We start from the raw sequence: 19,411 nt of genomic DNA, 5'->3' as shown, positions 1-19,411 counted from the left end.
CTAGCATGGAGTGGGGGGCAGATAGTTTGAGTGTGTCCACAGGCTTGCAACTAATGACTCTAATACACTGCGATTTGATGCCTACTGTCCGTGTCCTCAGCTAGCTGCAAGCTCTGGGGCTGAAAAATGAAGCAAACAAAACAAATCCCAAAGTGCCAAAAACTGCAATTCTTTGAACTTCCGATTGAAGCTGTACTAAAAGCAGACTCCCGTGTTTAAATTCCCAACTTTACAGCAAATTTATGACTTAAACGTTTCTACTAATTTTATAACATGAAGAATTTTTTTTTCATAAAAGCAATTTATTTTAAATATTCCCATATTGTTATCCTCCTACTCTTTAGTGCACTTCTATTAAGACCAATGGATGAACAAGCAGCAGATGGGGAAAAAACAAATCGAAGATGGGGCCGCGCTCTATGAAACCACTCTAGGCAACTATCCTCACATGACTTAACGGAAGGTACCAGATGAATACAAATAACGGCAGTCGATTTATCAAAAAGCTGCACATGGCTAATTTTTCCCTCAAAAGTCTCCGACTAGGTTACGGGCCACTGAAGTGGGATTAACATTAGTTAACTCTACACTGAATAAAAAAATGGCAAATCAGCAAAATTAGCATAAACAGAAAACTTGATTGGTGCCGCTTGGAATTAGCTAGATACTGAATATATAAAAGCTGTAGAATGAAATATTAAAATGAGCCACAGATGATGGACTTTGTGTCTGCACATCACTATTAACACAATGGTGTGACTGTAACTGCAATTCCAAGGTCTTACTCTTGCTTGATGTCCTCAGGCACTCCTCCGATGAACAGGTTGGTGTCGAGGTTGAGGCCATCTGTGCCCCGTGGGCTCTCGCCCTCGATGTGTGCCTCGCTGTCCACGCTGAGCATGGCGTTTCGGCGGTTGCGAGTCACCACCAGCTGATGCCAGCGGCCTTGACTGATTTGAACTTTGCTGAGGGCCGTGCCTGTGCCCGAACCTGTGTTGAACCTGAAAAGGGATGATACAGAATAAGTTAGACACCTCACTTTACCAAAAGATCCCTCTATTTCTGCTGACTTTGATACTTTCATCAGGCAGGTATTTTATTTTTCAAAATATCCAACTTGACTACAATGACTACAAGAAATCTGCTCATAATGCTCAACAAGACAAAGGTGGAGGAAAGAAAGAAGATACAAAAGTGTTTATTTGGAATTTCAGACTGGAGCATGTGACTGAAATGACTGGAATCACATCCTCATTTTTAATTCAACCTTTTTTCTAATGAGGTTTTGTTGAGAGAAAAAGGCCGTATCATCACAGAAAAGAGCCGTCGTGTATGTGCACCCACACATATGGTAGCATTATCGCAACCTGAGAGCAATTATCTGCCACAAATAATTAGTTCTTCTCCCCACGTCTTGGATTTGCAGAGCTGTGGGTGGTAATCTCACAGCTGTATTTCTAGAATTGAGGCAGAGCTCTATTTGAAAGCACAAGTGACTAATGATCTCCTTTAGTTTGCTATTGATTTTACCCTGAATAGAGCAATCTAACCTGGCCAGGTTGGGAGAAACTGAAAGACCTTGCAGGGGTCAGGGTGAAATGTGAGAACCAGAAAGACAAGGGAAGCTAACATTAGAAATAAAAGGTCCGAAAAAGATGCACTGCAGCATCTCTAATTAGCTCATTCTTGTCTCTTCTGAAGATGTTCCCGTCCCCAAATGATTTTTTATTCATACGTCTCCGGCAGAGAGAAGAGATTAGTGCTAGTGTTTTTGCAGGTTTCTGGCAGGAAAAGTCTCGTCTCTCATGAGACTAGATAAGACCTGCAGTTACTGTCAGCTTCAGTTTAAAGTGTAATACTAGATATTTTGCCCACATAAATCTCCAGTGTGCATGTTAAAGGGGCAAAACACCAGTTTTACATCAGGATCAATTTCCTAACGGTGACCCAGCCTGACTTTAAGTCTGCAAATATACTCCATCCATTCCATGATGGAATAAAAGCTGTAGATGGTTACCAAGAAGGGATGATGAAAAAAACATCATTATTTGTTTGGCTACATTTGATTATTTATTCTTCTATTTTTTGCTTTGGTCCTAGAGTGATACTGCCCCCACCAGTGTTGACAACATGCACAAAAACACACTTGTACCACTTCAAACCTGACTGCTACATGCACAGTTCTGATGGAAAAGAGTCATTTAAAGCATCTAAGCTGAAATTTCTTTCTCATTCAATACATCTGTAAATACAAACACCACATTTTGTAAATACAGATTAGATTTTTCCTTTGTTTATCTGTGTGATTAAAGATAACATATAAAATGTGCACTTGGGACATTAGCATATATTCCCGAGTATATATTCCTTCCACCTGTAATCATGTGAACTGTAGCTTTTTCTTTTCCCGGCACAGCCGTTTTTCCGACATGTTTACTCACTGTAATTATTTGCCTCATTATCTTTAGTGCCGTCTCTTTGTTTTATTCTTATCTGCATCTGTTGTCAGCTGCTGCTGCAATGACCCGGTTTCATAGTGTTGATCATTAAAATTTCATCTTATTTTTGCCACGATGGATGTGAAAGTAAAAAGCCCACTGAATTAAATCAAAAAACAAAACATCAGGACCACTGATGTTAGCCGACAAGGTCCCTCTTAAATCAGCTGACGTTCACCTGAGCTCCACCCTGCCGTTGACCAGAGCAAGAGAGATGAAGTCCTTCTTGCGATCCTGGCCGTTGTAGAGCAGGATGCCGTCCATCTCAGAGGCTCTGAACTCCATGGCGATGCGGACAGTGTGGTACGCGCTCATGGTTGGGAAGGCCAAGTAGGACTGGCCTCCAAATGACGGGATGTAGTACTTGATCACTGTGGAGGAAAGAAGACAACGAGACATTCTCGTCATTATTATGTGATTTGCTTGATTGCGGTGTGAGAGAAGCTTCATGCACGTTATGATGCGTGAGCGGCACGTGACAGAAAATGAGAAGAATTCTGTTTATTTTACAGGATTGATGTTTTCACCAAAGGCTTGATAGGTTTATCAAAAGCAGAAGGTGCAGAAAGAGGAGCCATCGTGCACAGTCTCACACGCGTGCACACACAAACACACACAGGAAATGTTTGTTTTTTGTGAATCTACTTGACAATTCTGATTATTATCATGCATTATCTCTCCTGGGCTCCTTTTTTTCCCCACCGTCCATCTGTCTTCCTGTCTGTCTCTCTGAGGAGAACGGCATCTGATGAGCTCTCGCTTTTCTAATGACTTGATTGATCTCGGGGAGGCTGGTTGTGCAGTTTTGTGTGTATGCGTGCATGATTTCATTTAAGCACTCTAACGCAAAGATCCACACTGATTCTCACCAGCTAATCCCCATCAAAGCAATTAGTGTCAATTATCTTAAGACGCAGCTGCGTGAGGTTGCTCCCCATTTCAGAAAAATCCCAGAGTAGAGTAAGAGGGAAGAAAGGAAGGAGCTGCGCTTCTCTAAAAAGTTCTCCCAGGTTTATGGTTTTCTCTGCGGCCTCGGCTGGATTTTGTGTAGCCTTTGGTGCACGGCTCAGTGGTCGCTCATTTCTGAGATGTTGGGCCTGTCTGAATCACTCGAGATGAGCTTGAAGCGCAGCAGTTGGGGAGAAACTCAATCACACCTCAGCTCTTTATTTCCAAGGGTTTTCTTTTTTCTTCAACACCGACCGTAAAACTGACACTCTGTACAGTGCTGTGATTGCTCGCTGATAAACCGTCGAGCTTTATACGATCCAATAAATCCACATCTGTGGCCACATAACATTTCATTTACATATTTCAAAGCTAACTGAAAGTCATTACTCCCACTGCCAATTAAGGTGTCACCTTGCAGACGCTACAACCACGCCAAACCAAAGCATGACGCGGAGAATGCATTTCTTCTTTCGCTTTAAAATAGCGTTTTATTTGATCAAGTGTTTCTAATATTTGATTTTTTTCCTATTATAATGGTATGTTTCTGCTACTTTATAAATACATCAAAGCACTTGAAGATGTGGTTAGTAGTGATTATAAAACAGCTAAAAAGCATGATTGGCACAATGAAAAGTGGAGTGCCTAAAACCCACTTAGCTGCTGCAAAATCTCTGTAACCGTTAGCCTTTGGTGGGTTCTTTGAAATTGCTAATTGCAAAGTAGCAAATTACAGGGAAAGTCTGTCTGAGCTCATTTTCTTAGATGAGTCTGAAATAAGCCGAGACTTTGAAACTTTTGATTTAAGAGTAATCAGAAATATGGCAAAAGATACAGTTCCTAAAGAAAATGAAAACTCTGTGCTGACCCACCCTTCTCGCACACAGTCCCTCCGCGGCCCGCGGGGCACTTGCAGTTGAATTCGCTGCCGTTTTCCTCGCACGTGCCTCCGTGGAGACAGGGGTGGGAGTCGCAGGGCTTCTGCAGCACCTTGTGGTAAGGCCTGGTTGTGAAGCGGGCAACGGTAGTGGCTGGAGGCAGGGCAGTAGTGGTTAGAGGCGAGGTAACCGGCACCAATTTATGTCTGCCGCTGAAGGGCCTGCGGGTGGTGGCTGTCGGTCGACGGGTGATGTAAGGGGAAGTTGTAGGAGGCCTGGTCGAGGTGGTGGGAGCAGCTGTGGTGACTGACGCTGTGGTGGTAGTGGTAGTGGTGGTGAAGATGGAGATGGAGGACAGGCCTGTCAACAGAGGTGGTTGGAGAACAAAAGGATTTGGAAAAAGGAAATAAAAGGGACATTAAAGTATGTTGAGCCTGCGGTTCTGAGACTTTCTATTCAAGACCTGTAAAACCTTTGATAAACTACCCCATGAATAACTTAAAACTCCCTTTCATTTTATTAATCCCTACACACTTCTGTTAAGTCCACACTGTATTACCATAATTGGTGAAGCGAATATTCTCATCCTCCGGCTTCTTCACAGAGATGCTGGTGTCTTTGGAGGCCTTTAACTGTTTCAGCAGGGCTCCTACGATGTCCTCCACGGTGAATCTTGTATCTACAACAAACAAGAGGTACAAGCATTTAGAGCAAGGCCTCTGAGGAGCACTCCAAAGCAAATACAAGGCTTGAGCTCCTTAAATGTTAAAAGGGATATATCAAACAGCCCTATGTATGACAGTTGGGAGGGTCTCCGTGGACCACTTGTCCTCCAGCCGTTGATTGTCCGGCTTTTTTCCAGATGAATTGGTCTCATAATGTTCGCCGCAGATGTTTGCTTTACAGGCCATGGAGGAGCGGCACATAACGGCACCCGATAACCCACGTGAAGGATATCAAGGACACTAAATGAGGCTCATAAAACGATGGAATAAAAATAAAAAGGAACGGAGGAAGCTGATGTTCTGTGTGGTAGTTTAAAGAAGCAGCTGCTGCATATGACCCAAGATCCAAGAAAAGTATTGTAACATGATGATATTTAGACAATACCCAATTCCTTAGATATCCTGCAGGTCCTTCAGGTTTTAGATGTGTCCTTGATCCAACACAGTTGATTTAAATGGCTATATGACCTGTCTTGAAGTTCTCCAGATGCCTGGGAATGAACTATTTATTTGATTCAGGTGTGTTGAACCAGGGTTATATCTAAAACCTGCAGGACACCAGCCCTTGAAGCCTGGAGAGCCCCACCCATGGTTTAAAGCACGTGTTGTGCAAATTTCAGAAAGCAAGACTATCCAAGCTCATCTATTTACAAGATGCCTATTTTTCTACTAAAAATGTATTCATATCTCACACACCCTCCTCGCTGAAAGCCAAATGCACAAAGCTCATCTATCTCTCTATAAGGATCTCTCACCTGGTTTGAAGTGAGCCTCGACATAGGCCAGGATGGAGTTGCTGGGCGCCAGGTTACGGACACGAACGCTCATAAAGTCTTTGTGCACCGCCGACTTCCTAAACAACTCATTGAGCTGAGGAGAAGAGAGAGAGAGCGAGAAAGAGTGGGAGGAGAGAACGGACAGACAGAGGAGATGATAAATGAGGCCGGTAATGAGCTCCACGCTATCACGGCAGCGAGTCCAATTCCAGAAGACTGTACCCTATCTCTGAGGAAGAAAGAAGCTGCCTCTCAAATTGGGGTGCATGGAAGGAACCCATTGGGTGTGGGTGCACAAACTGACATTTAGCTGCTGCCCTGGCATTAATTATTGGAACAAGTTTTCAGGAGGAGCTAAGATAAATGTTGAGCTACCCTGACATTATGATTGGTTTTGCTACTGATGCTCGTTACTGTGTGCACGTTGTAACAGCCTGAAGTGCTCTTTATGAGGTTTGACTGAAGTGGGATTTTTTAAAATCAGCCAACAGTGATATTTTAACAGTTATAAATACTGACGCTGCCTTTTAACCCCAAATCTGGATGAGTATTTTCTCTTAAAAATGGGCCATTTTTATGCTAGAAGTAAAAAAAAAAAAGAAGTTATGTGCACTAGTTTAAATTGTGAATGTATCACATGATGTGATTCTTTTTATTAAAAGTGACCTATTCATGATATGTACACTGTAAATCAGCAAGTCCTCAGACAATAATGAGGTGAGAGCTGATGGAAGAAGCAAAAATATTTAAAAAATAAAAACAAAAAGCTGCTAATCAGTGACAATGAGTGACTGAGTGGACTTTGTTGGGTTTGAGGATTCAGTTTGTTAAAGATGATTTCCTTCATGCATTAAATGTCTCTAATTTGTGGGCTGAGGTGTGACAGCAAAGTCGAAAAATAAAATCCTCCAAAACTGGCTTAGTCACGGTGGGCAAACTCTCCCGTGGACACACGGTCCTCAAAACCACCTGGTCTTTCTTTTCCGCTTCCTTCTCTTTCTCTTCCACGTGTTAATTTATCTGCAAATTACAACAGGTTGTTCTGTCAGTGAAACGAGCGGCGGGCTGATTCGCCTTCTTTCTATATACCCGTACGTTCAAGTGAATGTGTCCTGGCGTGTATGCTCTGCATGTGCTCAGTGTGTGTGCTGGAAGATGAATAGGGGGTGGTTGGCGTCAAGTGGCACACTAGGCTTCAGAGACACACAGGCTGATAGTGTTAATGAACACACATGCACGTACACACACACTCACAAATCACTGTGAGGTAGAAGATTAGGTCCCAGTGGGGCATAGTGACACAATTCAACAGCTGGTACATGTGTACTGTGTACCTAAGCGCGCGCACACACACAAACACACAAAGTTCCCATTTCATCAGAGGAGCAAGACCCTGGCTTGACAACAGAGACATTTGTTCAAAGGTCTAAGCTCAACATAGAAAACGGACAGTGGAGAAATTCAACCAGGGTAACCAACACGAGCCAAGCTGTGATTACTGTACAGGCTCTGTGCCCGCCTGGGTTTTGGCTACAGCTACTGGCATCGTGACCATCCAAACTTATGAGACTCATATCCAGAATAAGGACTTGAGTTTTCAAATAGCTGAAAAATCATAATTAATCTCACATGAAAAGCTGCTTTTTGAATACTGTGAAGTGTCTGGCAAGCAACTGACAAATTATTCTTTAAACAAGTCTGCAGAAAGCTGTTATTTATTTATTTTATGTATTGGTCTTAAGCTTGAAGAATTTCTTTGTCTGTTTATTTAGGCCACATTCTTTGGACGTTATTAATACTTCTGTAGTATATATATATATATATATATTTGTGTGTGTGTATATCTGTGTGTAGATATGTATATAAGTCTCTGGAATTCCTATTTTGATGTAAATGTTCAGGGGAAAAAAAGGAAAAATAGAATGGTAAATCTTAATATCTTCACCTGTGTCAGGCAGGTACATCTGAAAATGTTATTCAATTTCTTTACATATTCATGTCTACAGATCACAGATTATAAGAGAATTCTAATATTCCCCTTTTATTAAAAATCAAATATCAGATAGGCCACGTTGTCTGCCTCTGATATGATGTATGTTCCTCTCTAAGTGCAGCCAGCCAGCAAAATGTGTGGTTTCTTCTTTTTTTTCCTTTCTTTTTATCATTGTTGTTTTTTTCTATCAGATGTCAGAGCACAGAAATCACTCCAGCTCAGTGTGGCAGAATATTACTCAGCTACTTCAGGGGTGTCAAGTCTGTAAAACGTGCGATGAAACCTGCCTGAAGGAGCTGAAAGAATCTGATTAGTCTGGCTCTCGGGAAGAGTTTTAGTGTGACACGATGCTTTGAGTGTTGTCTGAAAAGGTTTCCACTCATGACAAGAACATTCTTGGGAATACTAGGAGAATTTTGTAGCATTACTCTCCAAGTTTCCCTAATGGCAACAGTGGCAACTGTCATTTGAATCAATTACATCAAAGCAGTTTTAATTTATACTTTTTCTGGACACTTTTTTGACACTTGAGGACAGCAGAACAAGCTGGAAAAACAGCAAAGGGCATTAGGACATTTAAAAGTACTTTAAACCTCATTAAAAAGCTTATTTAAAAAGCTGAGAGCTAGCAAAGGGCAGTATAAGCTGAGAGATGTAAATGTGGATTCTTTAATCTATTAATTAATCATGAAATCGTGTGACAGCAAATTCAGCCACTTACAGCGCCCTCTATGCTGCGGGCTGTCTCTCCAAATAGCTCGGACTTGGGGTCCTCCATCTCAGGTGTGTAGATCAGGTCCTGGCCATCCACCTGGTCCAGGTGCAGGGAACCGCTGAACCTCATGGTGGCTGGAAGAAGAAGAGAAGATACAGAAACACTGTGGCTCAAGCCCTCTTCTTTCACTCATTCCCCGCTGCCATCCCCCTCGTTTCAGAGCAGTGCCAGTTTTGGGTTAGTGATGGATTGTGTGTTTGTGTGTGTTTGACAAGGAGGGGTTAGTGAAGTGTGTTGCTGATCGTCTGGGGCTTTAAAAAAGGTCTGCAGTTTGGCCATTAAAGGTAGAGGCGGTGGATTTGTGGTGGTGGAACAGGTGGACTGTGAAATATGACAGAAGAGATGAACAGAAGGTGGAAAAATGGGCCAGTTTTACCAGACCGAGACTCGTCCCCAAAGCTGGCCGTGCCATGGAGGGCTGGGTAAAAAGACAACAAGTTAGACAGACACACAAACACATGGAGGAAAAAAACAACACACACTAAAGTGAAAGCAACCCACGGGCACTCAAAATAGTGCCTTCCTCAGCAAAGAGAAAGCCTCCCTGTGCGACCTTGGGGGTTATGTTGTCCGACATCTATCAACTCTATATGGTTTCTCGGTACTGCCGCCAGAGAGGTGCAGTGCGATATAAAGCTGAAAGTCGAAGGTGTTTATGTGTGTGGTGGAGAACGGAGGAGTTTCTGTGCCGCTCATAATCAGCAGAACAAATTGCCCAAATCAATCATGGCAGCCCCTGCCTGAGCAATGCCAGAGAGAACAGGACGAGCACTTGTATGATTATCGTGAAAGATAGTCATAATTGTCTCCTTAATGCAGGCGGACCCATGACTGACACAGCCTGGTTAAAATTGCATGAAAAGGACAGCAGAAACTACCGATACACACACAGGCGCGCGCCGCCGCCCTCTCGCTCCCCTCCCTCACCATCTACAGTACTTTCACGGGCAGCACACATCGATTCACAAGTGACGGTGGCCATAAAATAGAGGCAAATGGACACAGTTTGGAGAGGGGTAAAGAAAGAAAAGAGAGGGGGGACAAGCGAGATCTGACTTCTAATCTGCAAAGAAGACAAACATCAGAAAGGGTGATTTTCCAGACCACTGCCGTGACGGACGTAAAGAGAGGGAAAGAGAGTGATAAAAAGACAGACAGAGCTATTTGGCTATCAGATTCTAGTGAACTGTAAAATGTAATGGATATGTCAGACTTCCCCAGGCATATGGAAGAGTTTATAGTATCTGGAGCTCAGTGTGCCAATAACTTTCACATTAGCATTTGGCAATTATCCCCGATGCCATTAAATTTAACATACGCAGGACCTAGAGTCATTTTTTTATATTACACTATACTGGGAAATATACCCAATGCAATCTATAACCAAGGTGTTTAATTTTTTTAAATATGTCAGTGTGGGCTAAACCAAACCTTGAGCCTTTTCCACATGTGATGTCCTAATAATCTGAACAACGAACAATTATTTTTTCCCCCCGTGAGACAGCCCGTCAGATATCAATAAACTGTGTCGTACAATGAAATAGCAGCCGATGCACGAGGCAGAGGGATGTGTCATTTCACTTCTAATGAGCGGGAGATTGGCTGAGGCCTTCTCGGGAGAAGAAAAAAGAAAAAAAATCCAGCGTATTGATCAGCTTATCGCGCAGCTCGGTTTTATTGGTAATAACACTTGAGCTGAATGAAGTATCGATCGCCGGTGTGCCGTCATTGTTAGCTGGGATAAATATTTACAGGCTTTTGCAGATTCGTTTTAACAGTTCTCTTGTAGCCCGAGCTTGTTTCTATCATCAGCCGGATTCGAGGCTAAATGTCACAGGATTCAACCTCGACAGAACCTTTCATGTTTCACCTCTCCCTGCCTGTAAATTCTGTGAAAGAAATAAATGGCGTAGGGCTCTGGATGGGCAAAGGTGGCCTCATATCTTTAGGTCATGTTGCAGACTGAGTGGCAGTAAATTCTGCTGGTTTATTGAAAGGCTTAGGGGACCTTCACCGTGCCAGAAATGCAACTCCATGCACTAATTTGTGGCCCGAGCTCTTTCAAGTCATGACCCAAAGCTCCCCCGAGAGCCAGAGTGAATCCCTCTTTTCACAATCAGTCAGACTACCACGGCTAGGACAAATAGACGGCAGATTTCGACCGAGGGATGGAGAGAGAGAGAGATAGAGAAATGAAGGGAGAGAGAGAAGCCCTTTATCTTTATGAACTGAGTGTGGCAGGAGTCACTGATTGGTACAACAGCGCTCGTCGGCCCCTTCTAGTCTCTGGGCTCACTCGCTGCTCAACTCCAGAGAGAAATGAACTGATGCAAGACTGGATTGAGATTGACTGGTTTGAGAGAGAGCGAGAGACAGAGAGAAAAGGTGACAAAGAGCTCAGAAGGGAACTAAGGAACAGTGGCGCGGACTGATAAAGAGAAGAGCGCACGTGAGGGTGCAGGGGTGCGAATTCAAGAGGAGAGGGAGATTAAAAGAAAAGGAGCGAGGGTGAAAGAAGAGAGGAAAGAGCGTTCAAGAGTCTCGAGCAAAACAAGAGAAAAGGAAACTCGCTGAGGATCTGTTGGTTATGACTAATATCAGGGCGAGACTGCAAAGTGTTGCAGAATTCATAAAAATGGATTACCAAGGTCAGACTAATGGTTTCACTGTTTCTGTTTCTGTTTTTCTTTTCTTATTTTAATTTCCTGCCACCTGTCAATAAGCTCATTTACATATGATAGAAGTGATTCATAAAAACACTGCTGCAGAGAAAAACCAAAAAACACCACCTGTTCTGAACAATTAAGCCAAACGCTCCGATATCCCGATTTGTAAAGTCAACATTAGAGGTGTAACACGAGGCAAATGGTGGCTAATGTTTAGAAACACAATACTGAAAATTGGCCCTTTGGCCGACTCACCGAGCGAAACAGACAGCAGCGGTGGTCGAGCGAGCTAGATAATGACTGAATCAGTGAAGACAGGGAGCAGGCTTAGAGTCAGGAATGATGGTATGTTTTGATTCTGGTGGCACAAAGAAACGCATCCACTCTTCCTGTTGCGCGGGATGGTGCACACATTGTGCGACTGTGTGTGTGTTGGCGACAGACATTCAGACTCGCAGCTATTTATACGTTTCTTACCTAAACAGCGAGCAGAGCAGAGAGACGGAAACAGCCATATAAGCCGGTTTCCATGTTTTTTGTTTGTTTTTTTACTTCTGTCCTCATATTCTGTGTGCTACTATTGGCCGGCGCCTGTGCTATCCACCTACAGCCAAGCGACTGCATCCCAGAAACCTTCTGAACACAGCAAAATCAGAAGAAATAGGTCTCCACAGATAAAACTCCCACACACTTTATATGTCATAAGTGATGATTAAGGAGGATTTTTTACTGTATATTATACTTTTAAATATTTATATATATTGTTGTTCAATTTTCACATGTCAGCAAATGAATACAGACTGAAATAGATGGAAAGCAGTGCCTCTCTGAATCACGACACTGGCAGACTGACAATGACGAGTAGTTGATTTCTTGCACTTTTGTGCAATTATTCTGACTGTGTTTCACGAGTTAACTGAGAGTCACTTTAATTATTGTAATAACAGAAATTGTCCTCCGACACAGTATTCCTTAACAATATGTTGTGCGGATAACTCTGTCTGGATCAATAATCCATTGCAACACTATTTTTAGCATTTTGCACTTTTTTTCCCTCTAAAGCTCAAGACAGCACATCAATTACTGATGTCTGGGGCAAAACAGCGCGAGGCCACGCAAACAGAGGAGGACGACAAGGACTTCCTCAGGCAGCAGAGGTTACAGCTGGAAAATTTGGGTTTTTGTTTTGTTTTCTGCTTTAAATATGGAGCTGTGACACGATTAGTTTGGAGGAAGAAGAAACTGCCAACAAGTCCCTCTGAAACCGTCGTTACCACATTTGAGTGTGTGTGCTTGTTAAATAAGGTGACACAAAGCGTTCAGTGGTGAGCTTTGCAGAGAGATGTGTTAGCTGCTCTCTTCTGCTTGCAGCCTTTACACTAAGCTAATCACCTCCTGGCTCCAGCTCCATACTTAATGCACAGGCATGAGAGCGGTATCAGTCTTCTCATCTCACTATTGGAGGGAAAGCCAATTACTTTTCTCAAAAGACCCATGAAAGGCGCCCTCCATACAAACAGAGCCAGAGTTCTGCGACTCAAAGCAAGAGCTACAGAAGCTGGTGAAACAACAGCAACAGACAGAAGACGCAGAAGACAGCCGGGAAGATGTTTAGGTAATTAGAGAGTAAAGAAAGTCGTTTTCAAAGGTGTGCTTGACTTACAGGGGCAGTTGGCGCCCTCTGGAGTACTGGATGGTGTCTTGCCATCAGGGCAGCAGCCGAACTCTGTGTTGTCGCAGGACGACCTGTCCTCAAGTGTGGGTAAAGTGGTGCTCGCCATTGTGGGACCTGAGGGTGATACACAGAGGCTCATAATAGTTCATGAAACGTTACAGCTTATGTAGGAAACCCAGAACAGAGCTACAATTTTTAGGCACTCAACACCAGCAGTGATTCCAAGGTCAAAAACCTACAATTCCAACTTTCTCTCGCATCTACACACATTTGTGTGTTTGTTTTAGAGTGCTGACCAGTGATTGGACACTAATAAAGGCATCTGTCAGGAGTGATTATGTGGCATTTTCACTAGAACTGATTGTACACCTGGATCTCTTTTTGTCAGGTAGAGAACACTTAATGGGGAGTGTTGCCAGTCATCTCACACATGGCTCACTTTTAATGATGGGAGGATGTGATAACTGCTCGCTGCAGATTGGGTGAGTTTTACCTTCAAGGAGTCCCAGGAGGACAAAAACAACATACACTCGTGTTTGTGTTACTGTCACTGCATATCTGGCTATCTTGGGACATTACAGACATAAAAGTGGCTCGGCTTGCTCTATCTGAAGAATGAGTGTGTATATAACAGCGGCGAGCTTCGGTCCACTCTAATGATGGTGTTGGCGGAGGGGGAGTTGTCTCGGTGTCGAGGCGGTGCACTTTATGGCCGCGGAGAGATTAGAAATAATCGTCGAGGCAAAGAGCTAGCGGCTAAACAAGCCATAAACACGTCAGAGGCGAGGGACGTCCTTCTCAAGGACATGCGGTCAAAGGATGTGGAAGGAGGAGGGAGGAGGGAGAAGGGGGCGGGGCAGAAGGTGGGAGGAGGCTGGGGTTTATGGGGCATCTGCTGGCATGTGGTCTGCACATTTACAGAAGCATCGGGCAGTGCAACTCCTATGGAAGCCATGAAAGCTGTCAAATAAACACAGATAAACACAACGACAAATACACACACAGATTTGTTCGGATTGCAAAAATACCACAGGCACAAAAATGTGAAAAGGTGCACCTCTGACCTACTCACATTTGTATGCTCAGATGGTGACATGTGCACTCTGGATTGGACAAACACAGTGACACGAGGAACAGGAGATAAGACTAACACACACACACACACACACACACACACACACACACACACACACACAGACGCAAACACACAAAACAGATGACGAAACAGATTAGTTCAGTATTTCAATATCCAAAACTGTCCTGGAAAATCGTCTAATCAAACAATCACAAACTGACTGTTGAAAAAAAGGAAAAACATCCAGGCACACTTGGGTACACATTCATACGCACACATATACACACAGTCACAAGACGCCAGGTCTCCTTTGCAGACAAGCTACATGCTCCTTGCATCACCGAGCACTCTGGTCAGCCTCTGACAAGAGAATAAATCTAAAACTCGGGGAGCAGGAACGAGAGGAGAGGGGGAGCAGGAGGAGGAGGAAGAGCCGAGGAAGAGCACATTGGGGCCTTGCCGTTCCATCAATCTTATCCTGTTACTGCGAGCTGTCAGGTGAGGTGGACAGACGGATGGAAGGCAACATCAGAAAAAAAGAAAAAAATCAAAAAGAGAGCACTGATTGAAAAGTCTTAGTCGTCCTCTTGTTGTTCAACCAGAGGCCCGGTAACCGCCAGAGCCCAGGAAGGCATGTCGGGAAAGATTTGAGACTAGTCATGTGACAAGGTATGCTGGCTCACACACTCGCACCTCAACCTCCCAGTCACATCAGCCTGTCAAGTCAGGCTCCAGAGATCCTGAGATGCGGACCAGCAGTTCCATCTAGAGTGTATTTTACAGAGCTTGGGTTTTGTTTTGCTAGCTGTTGAGAGCTGGTGGAATGGGAGGAAGAAAAACGCATGGGCGATGTAGCAACAGTGAACCATGCAAATACATTCTTTTCTGTCTGAAATTGAGATATACATCTTATGCAAGTGGAAATGACACTAACAGCACCTGTTGACAAAGATTTCTCTTCCCTGCCTGCCTGCCTGTGACATTTGTCTCCTCAAAAGCAATTTGCATACAAATACATAAGCCTGTGCCTATTTTTCATTTTCAATTAACAGATGATGGCATGAATGCATTATGATGTGAACTAAGAGGAGACTATGAGTTTGACCAGCCCCTTTTTTGAGAAAAACCTCCCCTCCCTACACACACACCCAAAGCTTTATGGATAATGAAGTGAAAGAGCAGGGATTTACCGACAGTCTCCTCGGCCCCACTGGCCTCCGTTGGGATGCCGCTGCTCTCTTCTTCAGTCGCTTCGTCCCCGCTTGGATCCCCACTACCCGAGCCTTCGAAGGAGACTGCGGCGGCCGAGGGAATTGGACCGCTGCGAGAGGATGTGGAGGCGGCAGCGGTTGGGCTGGGCTGCGGCGCTTGCGGCTGGATGTGGGTGGAGTGGTGGCTGGTTGCTTGCGCACTTTTTTGTGTAGGGGATGGAAAGGGGGTGGTGGTCGCAGGTTGCTCGAGGGTTTCGATCCATGGAGGCGGGACGCCGTGGACCATGTTAGGATGGAAGGGTGCGACGGTGGTGATGGTGGTGGCGGCAGCAACGGTTGCGCTTGGGGTGGTGGCGGGGGGGTTTGGGGTGGGTCGATCTGCTGGCTCAGAGATGGTTTCTGGTGGAGGGAAGGGGAGGAAGCAAGGAATGGATGAATGACTGAGCATAGATGGAAGTGTTGGACTTTGTTTTACTTTACTGCAGTAAAACCTCAAAAATCACACCAGAGGAAATAAAAAAAAACATAATTAGCCAATAAACCATAACAAAATCACTTAATGATTATTACAACCTACTGCTCACTATAACTTTTTTTCACTCACTATAACTCCTGTATTCAGTGAGTGATTATGTCTCTTCTAATCTTCTAACCCATCTCCCCGATGTTCACCAGTGTCATTAAGTAATTACATTAGAAACCACACACATACACAAACAGGCCTGTTTGTACAAGCAGCCCGTGATTAAAAAGCCTGCAATGGATGAGATGTCAGAAATCTTTGTTTCAGGGGTCTTAAGAGTGAAAATGGAATATGCCAACAGATGACACATCGCATTCGGGCATGTGCACTCCGCCTGCAGACGAGTTATGTTTCCCAAACCAGGTTAAACTACTCCAGTTGGTGTCAGCGCATTGTGTGGAGGGTATTTGTGCTTGTGTTTGTACACATATGGCATGCATTCGTGTGCACAATATGCATGTTTGTGTGTTGCTGTGCCAATGCCTATGAATTATATATCCATATTCAAACGCTGCCCTCCAGTAGCACAGCTTTAATCACCAACAGCCAGTGCCTCCGGTGATGAATGATTGATAGAAATGGGGCAGAAAAAAAAGAAAGAAAAAAAAGCCGGCTTTAACTCTGGCTTCAAAGAGCGCTGCTTGCAGAGAGCATGAGTATCCGTCAATGCCACCACAACACACTCGTGTCAATACACACACACACACACACACACACACACACACACACACACACACACACACACACACACACACACACAGAGAGAGCAACAAAAACAACAACAGAAAAAGAATCCTTCCACGTGAGGGGAGCGAGAAGAGCCTCTCTGTAAAGAGCCCATCATTACCAATGCAAAAAGCTCTGGTGCAAAAGGACAAACTGTTGGCGATAAAAGAGAGATAAATGGGACAAAAACTCCTGCGGGAGATAAGTGAGTTGGCAGGGAGATGCTACGTAAGCGAACACTTCAGATTTAGCCGTGGCGAGCAGTCACGGCAATATTGTCATTATTTCTTCGCTCCTTGCCGTCCCACGAGCACAGATGTGTGTTAGCGAGAAGGTGAAATGAAGAGGAGATTAAAAAATAAAAAGCTATACCGTAGACATGCGCCTCATTAGGATTCGCCTAACATTATGTGTAGGACTTAATTACACCGCTATAATCGCTTAGTTGATCGGCAATTATTCACCGAGGTGTGAAATGTGATACCTACTGAGACGGCAGAAAGCCCGGGAGACGCACAGATTGTCAGCTTAAAGCTCGGAAGATATTTGTAATAGAGAGATTTGGAGTGCATAGAGGAGCGATGCTATCACCAAGGAAGGTGGCATGCATCGCGTTTCCTCTTGGCTACACCTGTCAGTCTTGTGCCAAGCTTAGCGTCAAGCGGATTGGTCCCTGGAAAGGGCCTAATGTGTGTTTGGGTGTGTGGGCATCTCCAGAAGCAAGCTCAGCGACATGGGATAAAGCAAGAGAGGAGCACTCGTTGGGAGAAAGCAGAGAAGGACTGACAGCACAGTCTGTTCAGCTGACGCTTCTCTTAATCACGTTTAACAGTCCATTTGCCTTTTTTTTGCTTTATTTCCTCCCAGTCGAGCACTGGACAGTAATGTCACAGAGTAGAGAGCAAAATAAATCATAGTCATCTCGGCTTGCTTCAGCTGTGTACTTATTGTTGACAGGTGATTATTAAGATTGTTTGTGGAGTCAGCCACCCTCAGTGAGGAGGAGGGATTCGGAAAGCGCAAACTGGAGGAGAAAGACAAGGAAGCCACAGAGGCAAGGAGAGGAAATGATAGGGAAAAAGAGCCTGACAGAGAAAGGGTTTAAATCAGATGGAAAATACAGGTTAACAAATCAGCAGCAGGGAAACATGGCATGGCAAACTGAACGAGGGAGTGAATAATGGCACAAAAAAAATCGCAGGACATGGAGGAGAAGGCAACAGAACCCTGACTAGCAAGCAGGCAGAGGGCTGCCTGTGCCATATGCTGGCCTTCGTTGCCAATTTGCTACAAACTTACAGGTAATAACACCATATGGGAGAGGCAGGTCATTGCCAACATGGTGGCCATTTCCTCCCGCTGCCAGAATTTGTTCACCGGTACAAATGCCCTCCCTCCGGTGCTCGGTACAGTGTTTTATGCATATTTTTTTGAGGATTCTTCTCTTATCGCTTCATCTTTTGCTGAGACCTAGCAAAGAAGCCGGCAATACTCCTCCCCATACTCTGCGGCTGCTTGGAGGAGACTTCAGAGAGAGCCGGGTAACATCACAGCTCTCTGTCACAGGCAGAAAGATTTGAAGAGCTTTTTCTGCAGGCTTGTAATTTCTTTCCTCAGCCTGCCCATTAGCGGCAGACTGCACAGCAGCAGCAGAAGCAGCAGTCACGCTCCCTTGTATAATAAAAAGTTGCAACAGATCAATGATGTTAAAAAAGATCAATATTCACTCATTTATAGCAGAGCCCTTGGCACTGCTCTCCTGTCAAACCACGGAGCAGCTCGGCGAGCATTGGCATGCCACGGCGCTGTGGCCCGGCGTCTGGAAGCGCTGCGTGTAAACAGTGGGAGGGAGGGCGGGCTTGGCTCTGGCGTGGTGAGGGGTGGAGGCAGAGCAAATGCTAATTCGCACCCAGCCACACGTGAAATGAGCTCGAGATCTAACTCCCGAGCCGACAGCAGCGCCAGAACAGCAACCCGCGGTGCGACCGCATCCGGGTGAAGAAATTAAAAGATCCTCCGCGGCTGCTGGTGGGGCCCGAGCGCTCGCCTGTCTCTTCATCGTCCCCGTAGAGATAGAGAGAGAGTCCACTGCGAGGCGTCTTCGTGCCTTCTGTGTATGCAGAAATGCTAGGTGAGGGATTACACACAACCCACATCTCTATTGCCAGGCAACAGAGGAATGTGAGACCAGACTGGATTTTGGCTCCATTTGCTGGTAACCCACGGCACTGAATTTGTAATTACCAGATGTTCAGGGACTTATCAAAGCCTTGTCAATTCCTTACTGAGCATACTCTTTTTTTTTTTCTTTTTTTTTAAATCCGACTACCTGAAACTACAAATCAACATACACTATATCAACATCCTTTCCTGTCTGGAATACTGCCATTTCAGTCTGAAGGGGATCACTCAGGGAAGAGGGGTAAAAGGGACGCGTGTCTCTGCATGAGGTCATTTGATCCACTAAATGATGAGGTGAATGAACATTTTTCTACCTGAAAATGTAAGACACCTGGCAGTGGCTCGCGGCCACAGCTCCACAGCTGGCGTAGAGCTTCCTCCTGCTCTTGCCGGCGGCGTCTCTAGAATTCTGCTGTGACGCAAGCTGGCAGTCGGCGAGACCACTTCACTGTACATGAAAGCTGTGGCCTTGGCAAGGGTCCCAGTGCCTATTACACCGATCCAAGCAATGTCCATCAGCATGTGGGCTGGGATGGAGGGGAGGGGGGACAAGAGCTGTACCTTTTCCTGAGTACACATGTACTCTACATGTGCAATCATACTTCAGCAGCATCGTGTTCCTGGCAGCATCAAGCTGCGAAGGGATTGATGTATTCCCCAACAGGGGGTTTGAAGATGAAGCCAAATCCCAACAAAGGGACTGGAAAGCAAAGAGGAAGTGTCATTGCTATCTGGTGAGTTTGCAACGCACAGACTCCAGT

The 19,411-nt window shown here is 44.7% G+C and overlaps 1 protein-coding gene across 4 annotated transcripts in view; it reads right to left on the bottom strand.

Moving 5' to 3' along the window:
- agrn (agrin) overlaps nt 1-19,411 on the bottom strand; it is a 257,870-nt gene that overhangs the window by 25,298 nt on the left and 213,161 nt on the right. For all 4 annotated transcript variants that reach the window (XM_026153154.2, XM_080295221.1, XM_026153157.2 and 1 more), the window contains 8 exons: nt 15,200-15,619; nt 12,923-13,048; nt 8,540-8,667; nt 5,805-5,919; nt 4,884-5,003; nt 4,319-4,684; nt 2,677-2,869; nt 786-1,001 (listed from right to left, as the gene is read on the bottom strand). In XM_026153154.2, the coding sequence (XP_026008939.2) occupies nt 786-1,001; nt 2,677-2,869; nt 4,319-4,684; nt 4,884-5,003; nt 5,805-5,919; nt 8,540-8,667; nt 12,923-13,048; nt 15,200-15,619 (1,684 nt within the window). The remainder of the gene's footprint in view (nt 1-785; nt 1,002-2,676; nt 2,870-4,318; nt 4,685-4,883; nt 5,004-5,804; nt 5,920-8,539; nt 8,668-12,922; nt 13,049-15,199; nt 15,620-19,411) is intronic.

This window comes from Astatotilapia calliptera, chromosome 20 (genome assembly GCF_964374335.1).
Source record: "Astatotilapia calliptera chromosome 20, fAstCal68.1, whole genome shotgun sequence".
NCBI lineage: Eukaryota > Metazoa > Chordata > Actinopteri > Cichliformes > Cichlidae > Astatotilapia > Astatotilapia calliptera.
This window is presented reverse-complemented; position numbering and strand designations above follow the sequence as displayed.